This window comes from Seriola lalandi, unplaced genomic scaffold (assembly GCF_002814215.2).
Source record: "Seriola lalandi dorsalis isolate HSWRI2012SDOR001 ecotype SW California unplaced genomic scaffold, Sedor1 jcf7180002054338, whole genome shotgun sequence".
NCBI lineage: Eukaryota > Metazoa > Chordata > Actinopteri > Carangiformes > Carangidae > Seriola > Seriola lalandi.
In genome coordinates, this window is record NW_019524891.1 from 994,602 (window position 1) to 1,015,797 (window position 21,196).

At 40.1% G+C, this 21,196-nt stretch overlaps 2 protein-coding genes across 2 annotated transcripts; both read right to left on the reverse strand.

Moving 5' to 3' along the window:
* Nucleotides 1-1,656: 1,656 nt before the first annotated feature.
* calm3a (calmodulin 3a (phosphorylase kinase, delta)) lies at nt 1,657-10,089 on the reverse strand. Its single transcript, XM_023407572.2, has 6 exons — nt 9,884-10,089; nt 5,574-5,604; nt 5,043-5,186; nt 4,395-4,501; nt 3,722-3,857; nt 1,657-3,395 (listed from the first exon to the last, which is right to left on the reverse strand). Exons 1-6 carry the CDS (start codon nt 9,884-9,886, stop codon nt 3,367-3,369), a joined length of 450 nt encoding a protein of 149 aa, XP_023263340.1. The 5' UTR covers nt 9,887-10,089; the 3' UTR covers nt 1,657-3,366.
* A 2,137-nt stretch (nt 10,090-12,226) lies between these two features.
* On the reverse strand, nt 12,227-20,051 carry kcnk20 (potassium channel, subfamily K, member 20). The gene is given in 5 exon segments (XM_087174322.1): nt 12,227-13,494; nt 13,497-13,735; nt 13,737-13,911; nt 19,719-19,802; nt 19,805-20,051. Coding segments are annotated over 5 exon segments (999 nt in total). The 3' UTR covers nt 12,227-13,240.
* Between the last annotated feature and the right edge of the window lie 1,145 nt (nt 20,052-21,196).

A 21,196-nucleotide genomic window follows, 5' to 3' on the forward strand; every position in this document is an offset into this window, starting at 1 on the left:
CTTATGACCCATTTGAAGAAATTTTAGACTGGGAAAATGTGTTGTTAATTTGATAGACTTTATGAACAAGCAATTTTATATGGAATTATTTTATACTAAAAACCTAATGACCCCTAATGAATGTGTTCAGAAATGCTAGTATAGAATGGGAAAATGTATTTTGTTATGGTAATGATGCATGTGAGGAATTTTAGAATGATTTAAAGTTGATGACCATATGCATTTAAACTTTTGTTGATGAAATCTTTTATGTTCATGTCTGCATTGTTAAAATAAATTGTACAATAAATGTTACCCTTTTTTATTCAGTTGGGCGTCTACATATTTAAAATCAAACCCTTAGAAATAAAATTAACACATTTTTTAACACAATAATGTGTCTAAATAAGGCCATACACCTTGTGTCACATTTGACACAATTACAACCAGATTATTGAAAGAAAAAGTATTTTTTTCCTAAATGATTTGTTTGTTTTTTACTTGAGTTTTACAGTTTATAGGTCACATTGACAGTGACTCATAAAAAGTCCTGAAAAGATTGATCTTTTTATTTTTTACACCACCGACCATTTTAACAGGGGTGTTTATATCCACTGTAACAGTTAAGCAGTATTAAGTAGTTGAGGTGAAGACAACTTTACCAGCATTAGACATTAGCATTATACTGTAGTTTAATCTATATTTCATCATACTGTATTTTGTAAAGATAATATATTTTGCACAATGAAATATTTTGTACAATTGTAATCTGAAAGGTAGGTAACCATAGATGTCAAATACATATAGTGGAGTTAAAAGTACATTTCCCTCTGACATGTACTTAAATAGAAGTATAAAGTAACACAAAAAAAATTGTAACATACACTCAATGGACTAAATGGAGTAAATAGAATTTGTTTTCCACCACTGGAGAAAATACTCTAGATCTGTGTTTTTCTGTACTTTATGACCCAAATATTAACACTGGACACTTACATATTTGATTTATATTCAAAGTACAGCTGATGAAGCCAGCATATCACTTAAAAAGCATCATCTTTCTCACTGCCGTCTGTGAGATGTCCCTTTATTGCACAACACTGTTAGAGTTACACAACCAGACAGGGATAATCACACCTGCCTGTGCCTGTGATGCTGGCGTTTATTATTGTCCTGCTGAGTGTGCTCCTGTTTCCTAAGTCATTTAACTTTATCTACTTAACCACACGATTAGCATATGGACACACATCCAATCACAGCTGCTTGCTCCAGTTACAACCTCATCCCATTGGCTCTTGATCTTGCCTGTCAGCGACAACACCGGCATGCCTTGTTTGCATTTAGTATGTTTGGGTGAGAGGTCATAACCCTTTCTGACCTGGATTACCACAGGCTCCTGTAGCAATCTCATGAGCCGCTAAATATAGCCTGTGCCTGGGATAGTTTCTCCAGTGAAGGCTGGGGTGACCTGCCCTGCCCTGACCCAATCTGAGGCTGTCTGGATGGGATTAGTGCGCCTTTCAGGCACAGGGACATGGGCAGAGAAAGGATATAGTGCAATATTACAGAGTGGCAGTGGCAGTGAATCTATTTTTCAGTCATTGTCTGGAAACCAACAGGGTGTATGTCTGTGTAAAACTGACTCAAGCGAGATGAAACATGACAATGAAATGTAGGTGAAGTAAAGCTCAGTCAATTTATTGATTTATGGAAAATATATCACATCTTTACATTTTTGAGATACCTTCAAAAGTTAACAGTCCATTTACCATTTTCTTCCACACATCTTAATCAAAGGTAACCAATTAAAATGCCTCAAACAGAGCGGTATTTAGGTTCAGTACTTTGAGGAATCAAAGATACCTCAGCTAACCTTCTTTCCAAATTTAGCCAACTGTTCAAAAACCTAACACTGAAACCAAGCTGAATTCCTTGCTACAACCCCTATTTCATCCCCATCTGAATGCCCCGTTCTAATAGCCCAAATGAAACACATCACCCCCACTACAAGTAGTTATTTGTGAATATACAGTATATGTATTCTGTTCAGTAAAACAGCAAGCAGATTGAAGTTTGAATCACTGGACTACAAATTGAAGATCAGACACCAACAAGGACGAGAAATGAGTGAAACATATGAGTTGTTATAGCAGCAGCAACAGTGACATTTGGTTTCTTTTTCTTCTTTTAGAACAAATCCTTTGTAATATCCACATGGTTTATACCAAAGTGCAAATATGTTCAACTGCATGTATTTTTATGTTATTATATTAAGTAGATTTATTATATTCTAATGAACTACGAGTCTTGCAAGAAGGTTGAGGCGATTTTAGAGTATTATGGCACATTTCAAAACCAAAGATAAAACATGTCACAGGTCATTTACTACAACAATAGGCAATGCAAACTTTACGATACACTAATATATATAGATATATTTTGTGACCAAAGTTTGTCATCAATACATTAATATTTGAGAACACATTTATAAAGCATTACATCAATATTGTATCATCAGGATATCTGTTTGCAGAACAAATGTATTAACTGCAGTCCTCAAGTGGGTTTTCACAATAATCGTCCTGAAGCAATACAACATACTACTGTCTCCAATCAGTGCTGCAGGCAGTGAAAAGCCCACGACTCAAAACAAGACAACATCCCCAAGGGGGAAAAAACCTTCAGCACTTTTCAGTCTCTCATTCTTGTCCGAACTCTCCAAGGTATAAGAATTCTCATCTGAAACCGAGCACCAATGAACACCCTACACTGCAACTATTTGCTCTTGCAATAATCAATAGTGACACAAATTTTACAGATATATAGCTATATATTTATGTATATACCTCCAGTGTGTACACAATCTGACCACTACCTCTGGTGGGATCAGAGCCTCCTTGTTGTGACAAGAGACAGCCACAGAAAGGGTGCATGCAAGAAGAGTACTCAATTCAGTGTTTGGAGAATCACCACTGGTGCAAGAAAGTCAATTTTCACCGTTGAAGATTAATTGGAAAGAATTAAATAGCCAACTTCTCTTTACGAACTGTGGCATGGGTTCCTATCCCTCTGCCTTTTCAGTGTTGCTCTTTCCTCTAAATTAATCAGGAGCTGGGTGACTCAGCAGAATCTTGGTCTGAAGTACGGGGGCTTCGGCCCTCTTAAAGCTTGGTCCATTAACTTCTCTAGGGATTATTCTGTTGGTGTTTGCTAAACAGATACCTTAGAAGTAGTTGGATGTACTGAAGCACAAATTGCGAAATTCTACAGATAAGTGATTCTGGGGGGTAAGTTAGTTTATCATTTGATAATTGTTCCTTTTTTTGGTTCTTAAAGACAGTGATCTTAGGAGGACAAGCAATGTTGAGAGAAATTTCAGTGTTCTCTTCACTTGGCAGTCATCATCTGGACAAACTCTGTGAAAAGAGCAGGAAACAACACAAATAGTGACATTTTGGAAGCTGTTAACACTTTTGTTACAAGACACTGTTGAAATTATGTGAATGCCTATTGTTAAAGTTATGTTACCATTTTCCAGGTCTCTGTTTTACTAATACAACAATACATACGTTTCAATAAGGTTTTAGCAAAAACACAAAGGTGTTTAGTGAAAACAAGTCAAGCAGCAAAGAGAAAAAGAAAACAAAAAACACACAAGCAGTTACAGGGTAGAGATTAGTGCATCACCTTTAATTTTAACATCTGCGAATTAAACGTATGACGCAAACAAAAAGAATCTCACCCTCATAGTTGACCTGACCATCGCCATCAATGTCAGCCTCGCGGATCATTTCATCCACCTCTTCATCAGTGAGCTTCTCCCCTAAGTTGGTCATGACATGCCGTAGCTCTGCTGCACTGATGTAGCCATTACCATCCTGGAGACAGCAACAGAGGAACATCGGTTATTATATTTATTTACCATTTTACATAAGTACCTCAAATACCACTGGTCAGTTTCAGTGTCTATACTACGATAATCTCTGCAGTTTTCTCAGTGCCAGAGACAAGAGTTTACTATTGTCTTCACCTGTGGTGTAAGTAACATTTATGATTTGACTGAACTGCAGTTCTTTTGCATTACCTGTACTTAGAACTGATTGTTAAACATTTGTTGTTAGCATGCTAAACATGATCGTTGGACACCGACTAAAAGCCTTTTAATGAACCAAAGTGCCGGTCAAAGGAAAATAAAACGTCAATCTTGTGTGACACCCAAACAACATGCACAAATCAACTTTGAACAGTCTTTCTCTAAACATACAAGAATGCATAACGTGAGAGGTTTTGAACCCGTTTTGTCTTGCCATCACAAGGACACAATGAATACACAAATTGACTCTGTGGCAAAACACACAGCTGTTAATTCAGTCAAGTAGTACCAGTCAGTTTCAGTCAGCTCAATCCTAATATACCTTGTCAAAGACTCTGAAGGCTTCTCTGATCTCCTCCTCACTGTCTGTATCTTTCATCTTCCTGGCCATCATGGTCAGGAACTCAGGAAAGTCAATTGTACCATTACCTACACAGAAAGACGTTTTTATTGTATTCATTACAAAATGTGAGGGATCACTTTTTTTTTTTTTACACTCAAGTATCAACATCAGATTTGGCTGGACTTATTATCATGTCCTTATTATCGCCTTGATTGTGTCCTAAACACAATCACCATACAGCAGTGTATAACATTTCATCCAAATATAATCCATCGTATGACATCATGCGATTTAAGTGAATCACAAGAGGATTGTGAGAGTTGCAAGGAAAGTCATAAATTAGATAAGATTACATTTTCAAACACTTTAAATGTAATTTACTGAGAAGATGCTACATAACAAAGGTCATTCATAAAAGCTACAGGCCTACTTGCTGCCACCGTCTCCATTCTGATACTGCCATTGTGGGGCAGCAGGGTTGGAAAATTTCTAACTGGGAAATTCATCGAAGTAATTTGAATTTAAAATTATCAAGTACCCTAAAAATATCTCCATACTGCATGTGCTGGAAGAAGATAACTGTAGGTAATTTTAGGTTTTAACACGTTTAATTTTTTGTGTCCTCACCATCAGCATCCACCTCATTGATCATGTCCTGCAGCTCAGCCTCAGTGGGGTTCTGTCCCAGAGAGCGCATCACAGTCCCAAGCTCTTTGGTAGTGATTGTACCATCACCATCCTTGTCAAACAGCGAGAATGCCTCCTTGAATTCTGTACATTCACAGAAATAAAACTGTTAGTATGCCATCAGCGTTCAGGTTGAGACAAACACTTTGCAGTTAATCTTTCAAGTAGTCTGACAAGAAAATCCATCTTTCAGTGGGAGCATTTCATGTGAGGTTTTATTCTGAGACTGTGGACTCAAAATCATGCCAGATTTTATTTTAACCACATCACTGGGATCTGGTTAGCATCTACTGAATCCATGTGTGTGTAATTAACTAGTAAGCAGGATAGGACCATAAACAGAACCAGACCTGAACCACCAGCTTACATCCTCATACTCTTAGAGGCCTTTGATTTTTTGGTTTGATGGTGAGTTAAGGACCTGCTAAAACTATAGGAAAGAAATCAAACACATCTAAGGTATGCACTCACCAGCAATCTGTTCCTCAGTCAGCTGATCAGCCTGTTAATAAAAGAATAAGACACAGGTAAAGCACTGACAGGTCCATAATGAAAATAATCTTTTTGGAAGCCCTGTTAATGTTAATCTTTTCATCACAGAATGTATTTAGGACAGACTTGGTTCTTTAGACTGACCCAATCTTGAAAAAAAGCAGTAGAATGTGAGTTTATTTAACACTATAGCTTCTCATATGAACTTTGGACAATGGAGCACTTTCACACACGCAGCCCACAACCAGAGACCGTCCGTGTCAGATGTGTTCTCACCTACTGGAAGTGCTTTGTTTGGTTTAGGCATGGGGTGGCGCCTGGGTAGAGCGTGCAGTAGGCAGGATATGATGCGAAAAACAAGCTAGGTAAGTCACAGTGTTTTGTTTAGAGAAAACAACCGAGTATCTTACTATTCCTTGAATTTGTCTGGCAATTTTGAAGCTAGCCCAGATCTCATCATCTCTCCAGCCAGACATTTTCATCTTCATGTAAATGACCTTCATCCTCACCCTTGGATGTTTGTATTCTTCCAGTATCGACACGCCCATTCACTTGCCGTGAATTCTCCAAACAATGACCTGCTCTATTCTCACATGGGCTCAAAATATCATGCTGTCAGCAATAAAATTACACCATATTAGTGTAATGAAATGCAATAGTGTTTCTGCTATAATTGCTTAAGACGAGTGACCCCCCTGCGCTCCGTCTTGGACTAGGCCCTGACCCTCTTAACAACCCTATACAAGATTTGTTGGCTGAGTGCTGGAAAAGATCAAAACGTTTTTTCATTAGTGAGCACTGGCTACATAAACCTATACAGACCATTGTTCTCAGGGTAAAATAAAACACCCCATTGTGAATAGTTCAAAACCTGCACACACAAGCTGAAAAAACATTTTGATTCCTTCACATATGGCCTCTACAGCTAGAACCATAAGTCTCACTACCAGCTACTTCCAAACACATGGCACTAGCCAACTTGACTCAGAAAACTGTTGACACACACTGTTTCCATCCAATTCACTACTCCTTGTCTAGTTTTACTCTGATTCTCATGAAAACCATAAAACTCCCGAACTCCTCAAGATCTGGGGTTTTGTTTGAATTCACCATAACCATGATACTAGCAGTACAGGCAGGGATAACCAGACTGCTATCAACAACTAACAAAAGCCAAAGCTTCATAACTCACTTTAAATTGCATGTTACATTTGTGCCAAGATGTGGACTGTGAGTATACTGCAGTATGAACCAGACATTTTTTTCTTTATTGCATCAACTCAACACATAACAGGACAATTCACAGCTGCCGTTGGCTGTGAAAAAGGAAACTACAAACACTTTTTACAGCCAACTTTCACATCTACAGAGGTTGAGTGTTTCATGTTTCATACTCAACGATTTTGGGTGGATGTGACTTAAAAATATAGATATAAATTTCCAATGAATTGCCAATGAAAAGCACTTACAGCAGACTGCACTGTGTAAACAACTTAAACAAATCTGCCAATGCAAATGCACTCCAAAACAAACTAATTCAAAACAGACTGGATATATGATCCGACAGCTGGACTTACATGTTGTCTATGACCTAGCTAAGGACTGTGCTTAGAGATACAAAGAAATAAAGAAAAAAATGATTAAACTATTGTTTAACCTCGCTGTCCTTTGTTAGTTTGGCGCTTAGTAAAGGATAAATTGCCGGCTGCGCTGGTCTTTTAAACAATACAAGAAAGGGCCTCTTGTATTCTATTTAAACTAAAATGTAAGACTTGTTGCATTATTGGAGTGAGATCATCAAATAGATAACCTCGCAGAAGGTGCAAGTTTCTTTTTTAAGAAAAACACAATTATCTATACCTGCTGCTTTTACAGTTTTTACCAACTTTATTTGCAACAAAAAATGAATATGTTGCAGTCTTAACCTGACTCATTTTTCAACTTCATCTGAGACGTCACTCTGTCCTCCTCTTGAGGTCTTACCAGGCCTGTCTAAGTCAGTCAACATGCCCACTTCAGGCTGAGAAAGTGTGATGAGGGACGGGTATAAATATTCCACAGCCCGAAATACACACGCCTGCTATAATTAGTGAGACACGAACAGGGTCGCCAATGTAGCACACTGAATATCACTGCAACTAACCACCTCTTTATATCTTTTTTTACTGAACAAACATGAGGCTCGGTTCATTACCATAGACTAACCCCTGTGCCAACTGTTGCTTGACAGTGTTTGCTGCTTTGTGTCTGTGTGTATTCCTTCATATTGTCAAGATAGGATTCTCAGATGACTGGGAAACAACTGGCATGATCAGTCAATTAAATGCTGCACACAATAAATCCTGCAAGTCTACACCATTACAGTACTGATGTTAGCTAAGTGATGAAGATAAACCGATTTTGCTATATTATCATAATGCCCAAGGGCTTATTTTTTTCCAAGTTCAATCAAAAGCGGCAATTAAACATGTAGCTCCAGAGCTAATGCACCAAACAAGAAAAAACTCTTGCCTCCACTCTGTCCACATGATGTTGCATCACATAGGAAGGATAAACAAGTTTCTAACTTTCCTTTGCCTTTTTTCAAAACCAAAGAGATTAAAGATAACATTTCTGTAGCTCGAGGTGGTGGTAACGCTGTGTGTTCTTCAAGTCGATTTCAGTGAGTCTCCATGTTGGTTTGGGGGTGGGGGGATAAAAAGAACAGAGCAAAAGAGACTGCAGAGTATTCATCCAGCCAATTTGGTGGTGCTGAAGCAAGCAGTGTCTGGATCAGGGCAGAGCACAGTTGTATGTTAGAGGATTTATATTGCTGCTGTGAAAAGTGCTCAGCAAGACAGTACTGCTGGCTTTAACCTCATCAGTAAACGAGAGATCGTATCACATATTCTCAAGTCGAGAACAGAGAACTACAATGGCTGCAGGTTGTTTTCTTTATTCAATCACACAGTCAAGATAAGCACATTCTGTCTGGGCAGCATGCGACTGATAGGCTACTGTAGCATGATCCAAGTTTCCTTACTTGGCAAAGGACAATATCTATCACACACCATGTGTCTGTTCTTTTACAATACAGATAACAACAGTAGTGAAAAATAAAAGGATATGGGACAGTGGAGAGGATTCATTTCTAATGCCTCAACAGGGCTTTTTTTTTTTTTTTTTTATATATAAATAGTTAGTTCCCATTTTGGAGGGTGCATTGCGGGTCCTCACAGCCTACTGCACCAAGCATGGTTTGGTTCAATGCGGGGGGAAGGGAGGCGCGGAAGGAGGAGTGGAAAACAGGATCATTCAGCAGGAGCAGAATGCGGTTCAACGCTATGGCGCAATACGTAACGGAGAAGATGCTGTCATGGTGGTGTTGCAAGAACACACAGTCCAGAAAAGATGCAACACCGCCCTCCTGAACTCCATGCAATATGACAAACAATTGTTGCTAAAGGCGAGCAGCATTTTACCACCTGTGAGCTGTATTCTTATGTAATCGCAATTGGTGGCGATTACAACCTTTTTTCGCTTGTTGCGCATGTCAAACTACATTCAAATCACCCTGCTGATGTGCCTGCAGGAGGTGCTAACCATGTTGCAGCAGCAACTTGTTATGTGGTATGGCAAAATTGTAATTAGCAAGACAGTTCAAGCCAGAGTTCTGATGTCTGTCTTGCAAGATTAACGAGATGGGTTTCAAGATCACGTTAACACTGGACAGTCTATTTTTACACAGCACCCTTTTCACCACCACCACGCCCACTCTCGACTCAAAGCTAGCGTTAAAAAAAAAACAAAAAAAACGCTGCAAACCTTGATCAAAGCACTGAGGTTAAAACCACAGTATTTACACACGCTTGAGCAAATGAGTTTAATGACTGATACTACATTAGAGCAGGGAACAGACCGCATGTATCCTCTCACAACACGACGTGCATGCTGCGCAACTGACTGATACTAATGAAGAAAATGGTTTTCTTTGATCGTCTGCTCTGGGACGTTACACAGAAAAACCACTGAGCATAATTGTGGTAAACTGACAACTAGGTTAAGTGATTGTATGAAAAGTTTAATTTAAAAAAAAAGTTTTCTAGCTTGTAAAACGTCAGAAAGCTATGGTTAGCTCGTATGGAATTTTATATTGGGTTATTATATGAGTAGAAGATTTCCGTTCATGCTTTCGACTGAATGCAACAATGATGAGCTACTTCCAGACCAAAGCAGTACAATCGGCGTTAACCACACACAACTAACGCTTGCTGGGAGTGCTACTCACGGTAACGTTAGCCTGTACTCACCATTGTCCCGTTGACTTTTCTAGCTCCGTGTAGATGACAAAACAACCAATGTATGGTTCTGTATTTGACTTATTTAGGAGATTGATACTCCAATGAAGTATTTAAATGATATCGAAATTTAATAATATATATCTTCAGGAGGATCTGTGGAGTCTGTATCCCTGCGTTGCAGTAGAGTTGCCCGGAAACCTCAATCCAGCAAAGCCGGCGTGCTACTATGCCTCAGCTTGAGTACCGTATCCTTCCGCCGGTACATCATGGGCCGTCCCACACAATGCATCGTGAAAACGTTAAAATACTGAATAGTGAAAGTGTTTTCATTGCAATCCACATTTATAATTTATCGCTGAATGTCAATTCGACACACACAGAGCAAAACCACAATTCTTGTTGCTCTATATAAACGAAGCGCGCATAGATACCAACCCTACCACCCCGTCTCGAGAGAGGACACTGTATGGAAGACTAACATGTCAAGACCATGTCTAAAATATGTGCTTATAATTATAATAAGATACATTCAAGTCAAGATTTAAGATACATTTTTGCCTCTGAATTACTTTTGCTTAACATGTAATGTTTATGGGCTGCAAATAAATCCCTATATCATAGCCTACTCATTCAGTTGTGTGAAAAGAAAAACAAAAATGTGTAAATGAGCCAATATTGTGAGTTAAGCTGCATTAAAACATGTGAAGGTGACTAATGTGCAGGAGGGCACTGAACACACAGACTGGGGCTGTGTGACAGCAAAGTTAAGATAACTTTCGGTCATCTCTAACTTGTAATCACACATTTTAAATGTTGATATAGCCAACAAAACAGCACAGCTGTTGTCATTAACCGGTGTTGTTAATTTTGTTGGTAAGCTGGGCTGTCCCACTCTTTATCAGATACAAAGGTGCAGATGATGTACATGCATAGTAAACAATAGAGGGTTGTGCTCATCTTTAATCTGAGTTTAAGACATGCAGCACAAGCACTTTGACATAAATAGTCCTGAAGCCAGTGGTAGTCCAATATGCAATTTACCTAAGTGTGATGTGAAAATTTGAAACCTCCAGTGCACACACACTGAGAACTGAAATGAAAATAACAATATTTGCAAATTCAAAAGTTTTCAATAAGGGAAAAGCAGAAGATGCAACTTTAAGAATTTGTAATATATTTACATAAGTAATCTAACTTTTGTGAAAAAAAACAAACATCACAAAACAAATTATAATTATAAACATTTCTTGTCTGTCTTGGTTTGTTTTTTTCTCAACCCAAATACAGACACACAAAGGCACTGGAGATACTTTAATTAAACAATTGAATTGATAAACAGGTTTACAGGTGGAATGGGTGGACAATCAGGCAGACAAGTAGACAGACAAACTGGCAGGAACAGACAAGAGAATACAAGACACAGGTAGATGGTTTACAAGGAAGCACTGAACAGGTAGCAGACGCTAGGAGTACATGCCAGAACACACACCGATGAACTAACAAGAAGCAGAGGAAGGGGACTGGTATAAATGCAAGGGAGCTGATGATGGAAATGGAAGCAGGTGTGTATGTATGGTGAGGGAGGTCTGGTGATTGGAAATGGTGAACAGGTGAACAGATAGGTGAGGGGTGTCAGTTGACTGGGACAGGAGGGAAAGCCTGGGGACATCTGGTGGCTGGGTGGAAAAATGGTAGAGGAGATGGGCAGAATGGCCAAAATGAGGACTAGGGCAGGAGTCATGAAAAGAGTTCCAATTGTGGAGAGGATATTTAAAATTTTACCTAAATTACTGCTGACCACTCACCGTGGATGGATTATGACACAATGGCCCCCTGGGCACAGATGCAAAACGCCCACCTATGGGACCCCTTCATATTGTATTTGACACAATTTTCAAATAAAAAGCACTGAGTAATGAACATGTTTGTATGATTTCAAAGTTTCTCATCACAACAAAGTCCTAATGGAGTGCCATGTGATTCTGTTCTGGGCCAGTACTGCTGCCTTGCTTTTGAATATAATCTGTAATCACTACTCCACTACTTTTAAATTATATACTACTAATTTTTTTATTTTAGTGTAATGGCAATGATGATAATAAGGATAGTGGCATTATTATTATTATTATTATTATTATTATTATTATTATTATTATTATTTGACCAACAGCAATTGTCCTATAAAAAAATTCATTTTTTTCATGTTTTTTCTTGTATTTGAGCAGGTCCTAATATAAAATGACACTGTAGTGCACTGCAAGCACTTGTGTGACTCTTTTCATGTGAGTTACAAAGCACTCCAGTAGATGGAGACATTACTCTACTATTTCCCAATGAAGATATGTGCTGGTAGTGATAGAATGTGCATTGTTCTGTCAGACATGAGTGAGAGTATGTTGAGGGATAAGAACAAATGGATGAATGCATGAAACAACTTCAGAAATTTGGGGTCTATGATTTGGGTTGCTGGTAATGTAATAGCCCGCATCCTAGCTATCTAACTACCTCATAAAACTCATCTTTTATTCACAACCCCAGTCCAGATGAAACCATACATTTACATTAGGATATTTCAGAAGTAATTACATTTCCAAAGATGGTAAATATATAAAATCTTTGGTCAACAATTTGACTGACTAAGGCATTAGTCACATCTCAATGATAAAATAAAAGGAAGCTGCTTTGCAGTCAGTTAAAACACATTATGTCTCAATCATGGGCTGGGCACATGTGTGCTCATTGTCTTAGTCTGCCCATGCCTCTTTCTCAATACAGTTCATTTGATTTTTGTTAAAATAAAATGTTACTAAAGATATACTATTGGCGATGCAGATTAATCCAGTGCCCTCAGTAATGGGTTGATGTTCACAATATGATGATCCAAGATGGACATGCACCAAGAACAAATTAACTGAAAAACATGTCCCAGTGAATAGCAATATATACAAATGGTGTTACAAACTTAAGCCACTAATATTACCACAGCATTCAACAATAACCAGCCATATCTTTATACGGATAAACTTCTTTGATTTTAATGTAAATTAAAATCTCATTTGGCTGGACAGTATATTTTATGAGCTTCTAGTGTGTCAGGCTCAGTAATCCGTGTCCTTGAAATTGCACCTCTGGAATTTTTCACGTGGGTTGTCTCATTTCTAATCTCTTTTTAGATCATCAGAAACTTGCTGATGGCTGAAAGTGATGTAATTGTTATTCTTGTAGATGAGGCAGATTGTTTTGTGATTTTGTGTCTTGGTTTCCTGAATTTTCTTTTTCTGAAAATGTGCCAAAAACCAAACCACAGGCATAGTCACTCATTTTGGAAGCAAACGACACTGGATATAATCATTCACGAGTGCCAGATCATACTGCGGGTTGAACTGGAAACTGCATGCAGCTGCTGCTTATGCAGAGCGTCATCTTAACAATAACACAAGGGTGACTCAGAGTCAGAAGGCACAGTTTGAATAGGGGTCTTTGTTGAAGTCTACAGTGGCAGATAGCGCTGTACATCCAGGCCAGTATCTTCAGCATCAAGTTCAGTCCCTGTTTGATGATCACAGAGATAGCATTAAAGAGAGAGTAAGTGCACCACACTCCCAAGAGCATAAGGAGACATTAGCAACCTGGTAGGCCCATGTGTCCTCATGGTGCTCCTTCTGGCCACTTACAAGGTCTCCAAAGCCCACTGTGCTGAATGCCACAAAGCAGAAATAGAGGGACTCCAAGTAAGTCCAGCCCTCCATGGCTGAATAGAGGGAGGCAGCCCCACATGCAACCAGCAGGACAGCAACAAAAAGGATGAGAGTTACTTGGTACACGGATGGTTTCAATTCTTCATTTCTGTTACCTTCACTGGCTCTGCCTCTTAGTCTGCCTCTCATTCTGTGGCACCAGAACATGGAGGCTCAGTAACGTTATGACTTTCTCCAGGAAGAGATTGAAGAAGAGTATGGTGGCGGAGCAGCCCAGCAGCCCATAGAAAACAAGTAAGACCTTCTCTGTCACAGTGGATGGGGCAGCTGCTCCAAATCCTGTGAGAAACACATAAGGTTAAAGGTGACATCTTTGATAACAGACATTGTCATTACTGTCACTCCACAGATTTTCAATGGTATCACTGGGAAATTAGTGTTACACAAAGGTTCACCGTGTATGACCAGTGAAGATATGGTTTTATGCATTTTTGGGCAGTGAGAAGTTTAACTGTGCAGTTTGTAATAACAGTGACTTGTTTTGTTTTTTTTCAATAATGAAGTGAGAAGATATGGAAACAGATGCAAAACACAGGCAAATATATTCTGTTCTCTCTCTATATATTCTATATTTTCTGGTCCATATATAATTTAGTTACTGTGATAGTGCCATTGTAACAAGGCGGACCTGTATCGGCTGATTTTGAGTGTAGTGATCAAAAAATAGTGTTGATCACTCCATGGCTGAAATCATATAATGGGTGTGCAGGTTGGATGATTTAAAACTGAAGTGACTGAAACTCTGAAGAATGTAAGTTACATTATCCTATAAATGTACGCAAGTCACTGTTGGCTGCTAACTGTGGTAGTTTTTATCAGGTTTATAGCTTAACATGTTCCTCCCATCTTGTTTTAAACTGTTGAATAATTGGTTAACATGTTTGCTTCAGCTGCTGAAGTTGCTAGCTTCCAGCACAGAAGGAAACACATAACAGATGGGTTAAGAATTTGTCAGACAGGGAACTCACCCAACCTGAGAAGGAGATCCTAGCCAAGGGCTTAAATTTCGCCATGACACCAAAAGAGCTACCTACAGTGGATTTGATTACAGCTACAGAATCTGCTATAAGGAAAAACAACTTAACCGGAACTGAGGCCGATCAGCTAAGGTTAAAAGTGTCAGCAGCGTTGTCCGAGGCCAAGGTCCCCCCCTCTAACCTCACTCTTGAGGAGAGGAAAGCAGTGACAACATTGAGCAAAGACCAAAACATCACAATCCTCCCAGCAGACAAGGGTAGATGCACAGTTGTGCTCAATACAACTGACTACCAGGCTAAGATCTCTGCACTACTCAACGACTCCAACACTTATGAAACTCTAAAACGAGACCCGACCAGTGGTTATAAAAAGAAGGTGATAGAATGTCTACAGCAACTACAAAAAGAAGGGGTCATTAACAAAACACAATACTACCGGCTTTATCCCCAGGACTCAATCCCCGGCCTATATGGACTCCCAAAAATCCACAAAGAAGGGGCCCCGCTCAGGCCCATTGTCAGCAGCATAAACTCGGTCACTTACAACATAGCCAAACACATAGCCCATATCTTGGCGCCGTTGGTGGGAAACACCCCACACCACATCCAAAACTCCACCGTTTTCGTGGATAAAGTCCGAAACATAAAAATGGAACCAGATGAACCCATGGTATCCTACGATGTGACTTCTCTTTTCACCTGTATTCCAACTATGGAGGCTTCGGCTACGGTAAGAGACCGACTCACACAAGACATTTCCCTGCAAAACCGAACAAATCTCAAACCTGAACACATCTGCCAGCTTCTGGATTTGTGCCTGAACACCACATATTTCCAGTTTAATGGCAAATTTTACAGACAAAAACACGGCTGCGCCATGGGTTCACCAGTATCCCCTATTGTGGCAAATCTATACATGGAGGAGGTAGAAAACAATGCCTTGAACTCCTTTGAAGGAACAACACCGAGCCACTGGTTCAGGTATGTGGACGACACATGGGTCAAAATCAAAACCAAAGAGGTGCAAGCTTTTACCGAACACATTAACTCAGTGGACAAAAACATCAAGTTCACCAGAGAGGATGCCAAGGACAATAGTTTGCCTTTCTTAGATTGTGACGTCCATATGGAAAAGGACAGGAGCCTCCACATTGGGGTATACAGAAAACCCACACATACAGACCAATATCTACTTTTCGACTCACACCACCCTCTGGAACACAAGCTTGGTGTGATCAGAACCCTGCAACACAGAGCTGATAACGTGCCCACCAGTTCACAGGCCCAAGGGGCAGAACACAAGCACCTGAGGGTTGCCCTCACAACTTGTGGTTACCCTAGCTGGACCTTTGTGAAAACTGCAGCTACTTCCATAAAGAAAACCAGCAAAGTGGTTGAGAAAGAAAAACTAAACAAGAGAAACAACATAGTCATTCCATATGTGTCTGGAGTATCAGAAAAACTCAGGAGGATCTTCAACAAACACCGTATCCCTGTGTATTTCAAACCCAGCAACACACTCAGACAGAGGTTGGTACACCCCAAAGACAGAACACCACACACCCGCAAAAGCAATCTGGTGTATGCAGTCCAGTGTAACGAGGAATGCAATGACCTCTACATTGGAGAAACGAAACAACCACTGCATAAACGCATGGCCCAACACAGGAGAGCTAACTCCTCAGGCTTGGACTCTGCTGTCCATTTACATCTCAAGGAGAAAGCCCACTCCTTTGAGGACAGCAATGTCCACATCCTAGACAGAGAGGACAGTTGGTTCGAAAGAGGAGTAAAAGAGGCCATCTATGTAAAAATAGAGAAACCATCCCTCAACAGGGGAGGAGGTCTCAGACACCACCTATCTCCAATTTACAATGCTGCCATTTCATCCCTTCCCAGGAGACTCAACAATCTAGCCTCCAAGAATAACAACTGTTCACAAGTGGCGAGTGACTCCAACGACTGTCGTTATAACACAATAGAGCACTAACGAAGTCGAAACCAATGTTCCACCAACGACAGTCATGCAAACGACTGTCGTTGACACTTGGAGCACAAAAGGGAACCAGTGACATCATCATCCTTGTGAACGCCCACAAGAGGTTAAATACCTGGGTCTCCACACCAGAAAGTAGGACCAGTCCTAGCCTGGTCAGATGCGTACACGAACTGATGAAGCCTCTTGGATGAGAGGTGAAACGTCTTCCCAGACAAATAACCTAGTCCAGTTGTTTTCGATTTAAAAAAACTCCTTTAGGAAGTTGCTAGCTTGTTTTGCCTGTAGTTAGAGGTTGAAGGTTTGTGATTCAACTCTGGCTCAGGAGCAAAGGTTTCAAATGTGTGTTGCGCATTGTTGAGAGTTGGATAATAATTAATAGGAAGCCGGGGTCAATACTATGAATGGGAGCCCAATCATATAGTTAGTTAAACCACTAATGGCTCTTTCTTTTGCTAGCATCTTTGTTAACGTCGAATCAAACCTAATGCTGCGTCGTTCAGGTAAAACAGACTCTCGTTAAAGACTTCACTTCCTATTAGTAGTAAAGGGGCTTAAGTGTGATGAACTCATAAGAAAAAATCTTAACTTAATCCAATATTGAATCGTGCATTTAGCCATAAAGTCAGTCTAGATTTGTCAGTAGGAAATTTGTAGGCTTCCATTTGTGTTATTGGAGTTCAGGGCAGGCTATTTAGTTATTGGTGTTCAGGCAGCAATGGTTAATATAAATCATAAGGAAAAAAGCCACCAGAAAATACTGTGCAACATTGATGCAGTGACAGCCCAGCCACGACTGACCAGCAACAGCACAATAGTCCTTTGCGTGATAGTTTTGGCTTTGCCACACGCAGGGAAGAGAAGGTGAGCACATCCAGCCACAGACGCCCCCCGACAGGCCAGCTGTTTCCACGTTTCTAGGCCTCATGCTAAACCACGCCAACGTAGGAGGGCTTCTCATTTATGGGAAGCTGAAGGACCCATGCCAGACACCATCATCATCCCTACCACAAAAGGAGGGTACAACTATTACAGAAATGCAACATAACCCTCGTTTCCATCGCAGGAACCAGGGTCAAACGAACAAAGGACCACAACAACCGGAGTGGCAAGGGCTGCCACCGGTCACGTATAATACAGGATCGTCACGTAGGGTATTTGAAAATAAAATGCTGCTTCCTGTAGACTATTGAATATATACAGGACGCAATTTGTCCCGTATTTTCGTTCATATTATGTCCTCAAGTTCTGTGAATAATGTAATGTCAAGTAATACTTTTGCTTAACTTAAAGTTCCAGGTACTTTTTGGTCGAAACGCGGCTATAATAAATGTTAGTTCTGAACAAAAACCATCGCAATTGGTGACTCAACATAATTTTGAGGTGACATGATTTTAAAAGCCCTAGGGCTAGGGTTTTGACAACAGATATGTTGAGTTACTGTAAGTCTCCTTGAACTAAACTGTGACCTTTGTGTGAGTAAACGTGGTCATTTCCTCATACAAGTAGCGTGGGCTAGTCTTCCTTACCTCCTCACTTGCATCATTCCGACCTTCAATGTATTTATTTTCAAAAGTTAATGACTGGATTGAAATTTGATGAGCAAACTCCTAAGATACGGATATGTATTAATGCTGATGAACTTTTGACTTTTCCCTAGTAACACTTCAGCAGTTGTTGTACAGCATTTGACATTCACACAATACTAATAAAAATGTTAGTGTTAGTAATTAGCTGTTTGGGAAGAATTGTAGGTGTCAATAGAAGTGTGTCATTTGTTAGGCTACATTATCTTTGTGAGTGCAGTCACCTTACTGTACAGCAGGCAACTGGTTATTCACAGATGCTTGCCATTAATACACTCACTATTGCTTACTCTCAATTCCCCTACATAATCAAAAAGCATCATGCAGATAATTACCCAATTTCCAGTGCTGTAAATGTTGACCACCCATTCTCTGTAATCTTCCTGTGTGGTTTCTATTTTCTCTCAGATATATGAGATCCTGCGGAAGGGGGGGGGGTAGAAATACATCCTAGATGAGACAATAGGGTTGCCTTAGTCATAGGGTCACTTTGCTGTCTGTGCATGGAATCATTTATGTAGTCAGAGCACACTGGGAACACAGTGTACTCTCCCTCACTCATATATAATAAGATCTCATAAATCAGCATTAAATATAGGATATCCATTTATTGATTCCGCCGTTTACATCCATCGGGATAGATCACTACAGTGCTGGAAAACCTCCAAACCTTTAGCCATGCTTGCAGCATGGCGCTATGGATGGATTCTTCAATCATAGATACACTCTTGAACTTGAACTTGATTTATGCTTTGGTTGATATGAGTTCCACATCAAAAAGGTTGAAGTAACAGTGTATTGAATAGGAGGAAGGAAAGGCAGCACATTAGTTAGGGCACACCAAGAGGAGTCATTATGGTTAATATAATGTAGTAAATGTTTTGCCTTTGGAATATCTTTTACTTCAGTCAGTAAATACAGAAGTTGTTATGGAAAGGAAATTGATCTGGGCTCAGTGCCAAAAGATAGTGTAAAGAATAAAAAGGCTGTAAATTGATTCTCAGAGATGAGGCTGGTATAAATTTTTAGGCTATTGTGGAGTTTGTTGGCTTCATATGAATAGTTAGGTTTTTATGATTAGTTCAAGTGTGTTAAATTTGTTATAGATTCATGTTTCTTGGACATGGTATTGGTTGATCATCAAGGGATCCTGTCTGTATCTGGACATACTGAACAACTCGCCTCTATTTTTATTTGTTTCTATTTGTCACAGTCAGAATGATACAGAATTCACTGGGTCTTATATCGATTGTGAAAACTACTGTACCTATAAGTATACTAAGTTATCAAATGTTGCACATCAACGGCAGCTATAAAATCATGACTAAGTTAGAATTCAAGTTGCAACTTGACAGGATGGTAATATAAATTAATCTGCTAAACTGCATATGTATGTGGTGTGATTTGAAGAACATTACCCTAAAATAACCCTTATGCTTTGTGGGACAATCTGGGAAATGACAATGTATTCTGTTTTAGGTTAGTAGTTGCGGCTTGTGGGTTAATATACCATTAATTTTGATACACCAATGGTGGAGACTACAGTTCCCACAAAATAGAAAGCACCTGGGATGTCCCAAAGGGCTCTGCTTTGCTCTCTCCGGATACTGTCCTGGCTTCTTCATAGTGGCACAACAAATGTTTCAGGTCTTCGCAACTAATTTTATGCTCATGACTGAAGTCCCTTAGCCTCCTTTCCCAGAGCTGGTGGGCCTGTAACTCTGCTGGACTCTCCAAGGAAGAAAATATGACTGCGCCAGCCAGCATGTAAAGAGCAATGAGCACACCGAGCAGACAGAAACAAGTAGTTTCCCTGCTCGGGATCCAGGATGGGCAGCAGCATGAGAAATCTTTCTTCATTGTCACTTTTCAAGGCTGCAGATGGATTTTCTTCTTTGTGTGCTGTAAATCAATTTAATGTGCTAAGCAATGTCATGGTTTGCCATTGCAGTATCCTACTGTTTGTCAGATCATTTCTCTTCAATGCTCAAAATGTGTACATTGCTGTCCTCACAAGGTCCGCACTAGTTTACCAATGAGTGTCATGGTTTGCCATGGCAGACACTTTTTGTTAGTTTGTTTTGGACTTTTGTCACTTCCTGTTTTATTTTGTAGTTGGTTTCCTTGTGTGTCTCAATGTTTTTACTTCCTGTCTTGGTCCTGTTTCTCTGTGTGGTGATTGTCTGCCCCGCCCTAATGTGTCTCACCTGTGTTCAATCACCCTTGCCTCCCTGGTGTCTATATAGTCTTTGTGCTCCCCTTTGTCTGTGTCGGTTCGTCTGTTCATCTCTGGGTTTGTCCCCGAGCTGTTTATGTCTGGTTTGTCCCCTGTGCTTGTGTTGTAAGTTCTTTTGTTTATTAAACATTCTGCACTGTCTCCCTCGTGTTGGCTGCACTTTGGGTCCAGCCTTACCTACATAGCAGTGGCAATTGCTCCAAGACTGCAAGGGAAGCTCAGCTTCCCCTAAAATGTCAACAAAATAAGTTGTCAAATATGTACTGTTGTGTGTACATTTCATTGACTAAATATGCGCTAGAACACGTTCATCTTTTGTTCAGATTCAGCTACTTATCCCAGGTAACCGACACGACTTCCATCTCATTCATCCCCGCAGCGCCACAGAGCTTTACACAGTGTCGACGCCGAGCGTCTCCTGACTTCAATGGGGAAGCAGAGAGTGGGTTGTTCCACTGTAGCGAAACTAGACGGTCATTGGATAAATGCTGGGCTTTGTCCCGCCCATCGGACGCTCAGTGTCTCTGGGGGTCTATGGGACAGTGGGCTGGCCCGGACGCTCGGCTTCTGCATGATGATTGGATGATCTGTCTGAGGCTGAGTCCCTTTTTGATTGACAGCGAAATGAGCGAATCAGCGATCTTGAAGTATAAACACCCACCGGAGCAGTTTTCAAGTTTTTCATTCTGTTGTTCGGAGTGGATCTGGAGACGTTACTGATCCTCAGCGACTTTGTCTTTGTTAAAAACGACTAGCGTTGTGTTTGGCG

Coding starts and splice junctions, on each gene's coding strand:
- calm3a (XM_023407572.2), bottom strand. Junction 4,502..5,042: donor CAATGAGGTGGATGCTGATG/GTGAGGACACAA, acceptor CTTTCTGTGTAG/GTAATGGTACAATTGACTTT. Junction 3,858..4,394: donor CCTTCAGAGTCTTTGACAAG/GTATATTAGGAT, acceptor TGCTGTCTCCAG/GATGGTAATGGCTACATCAG.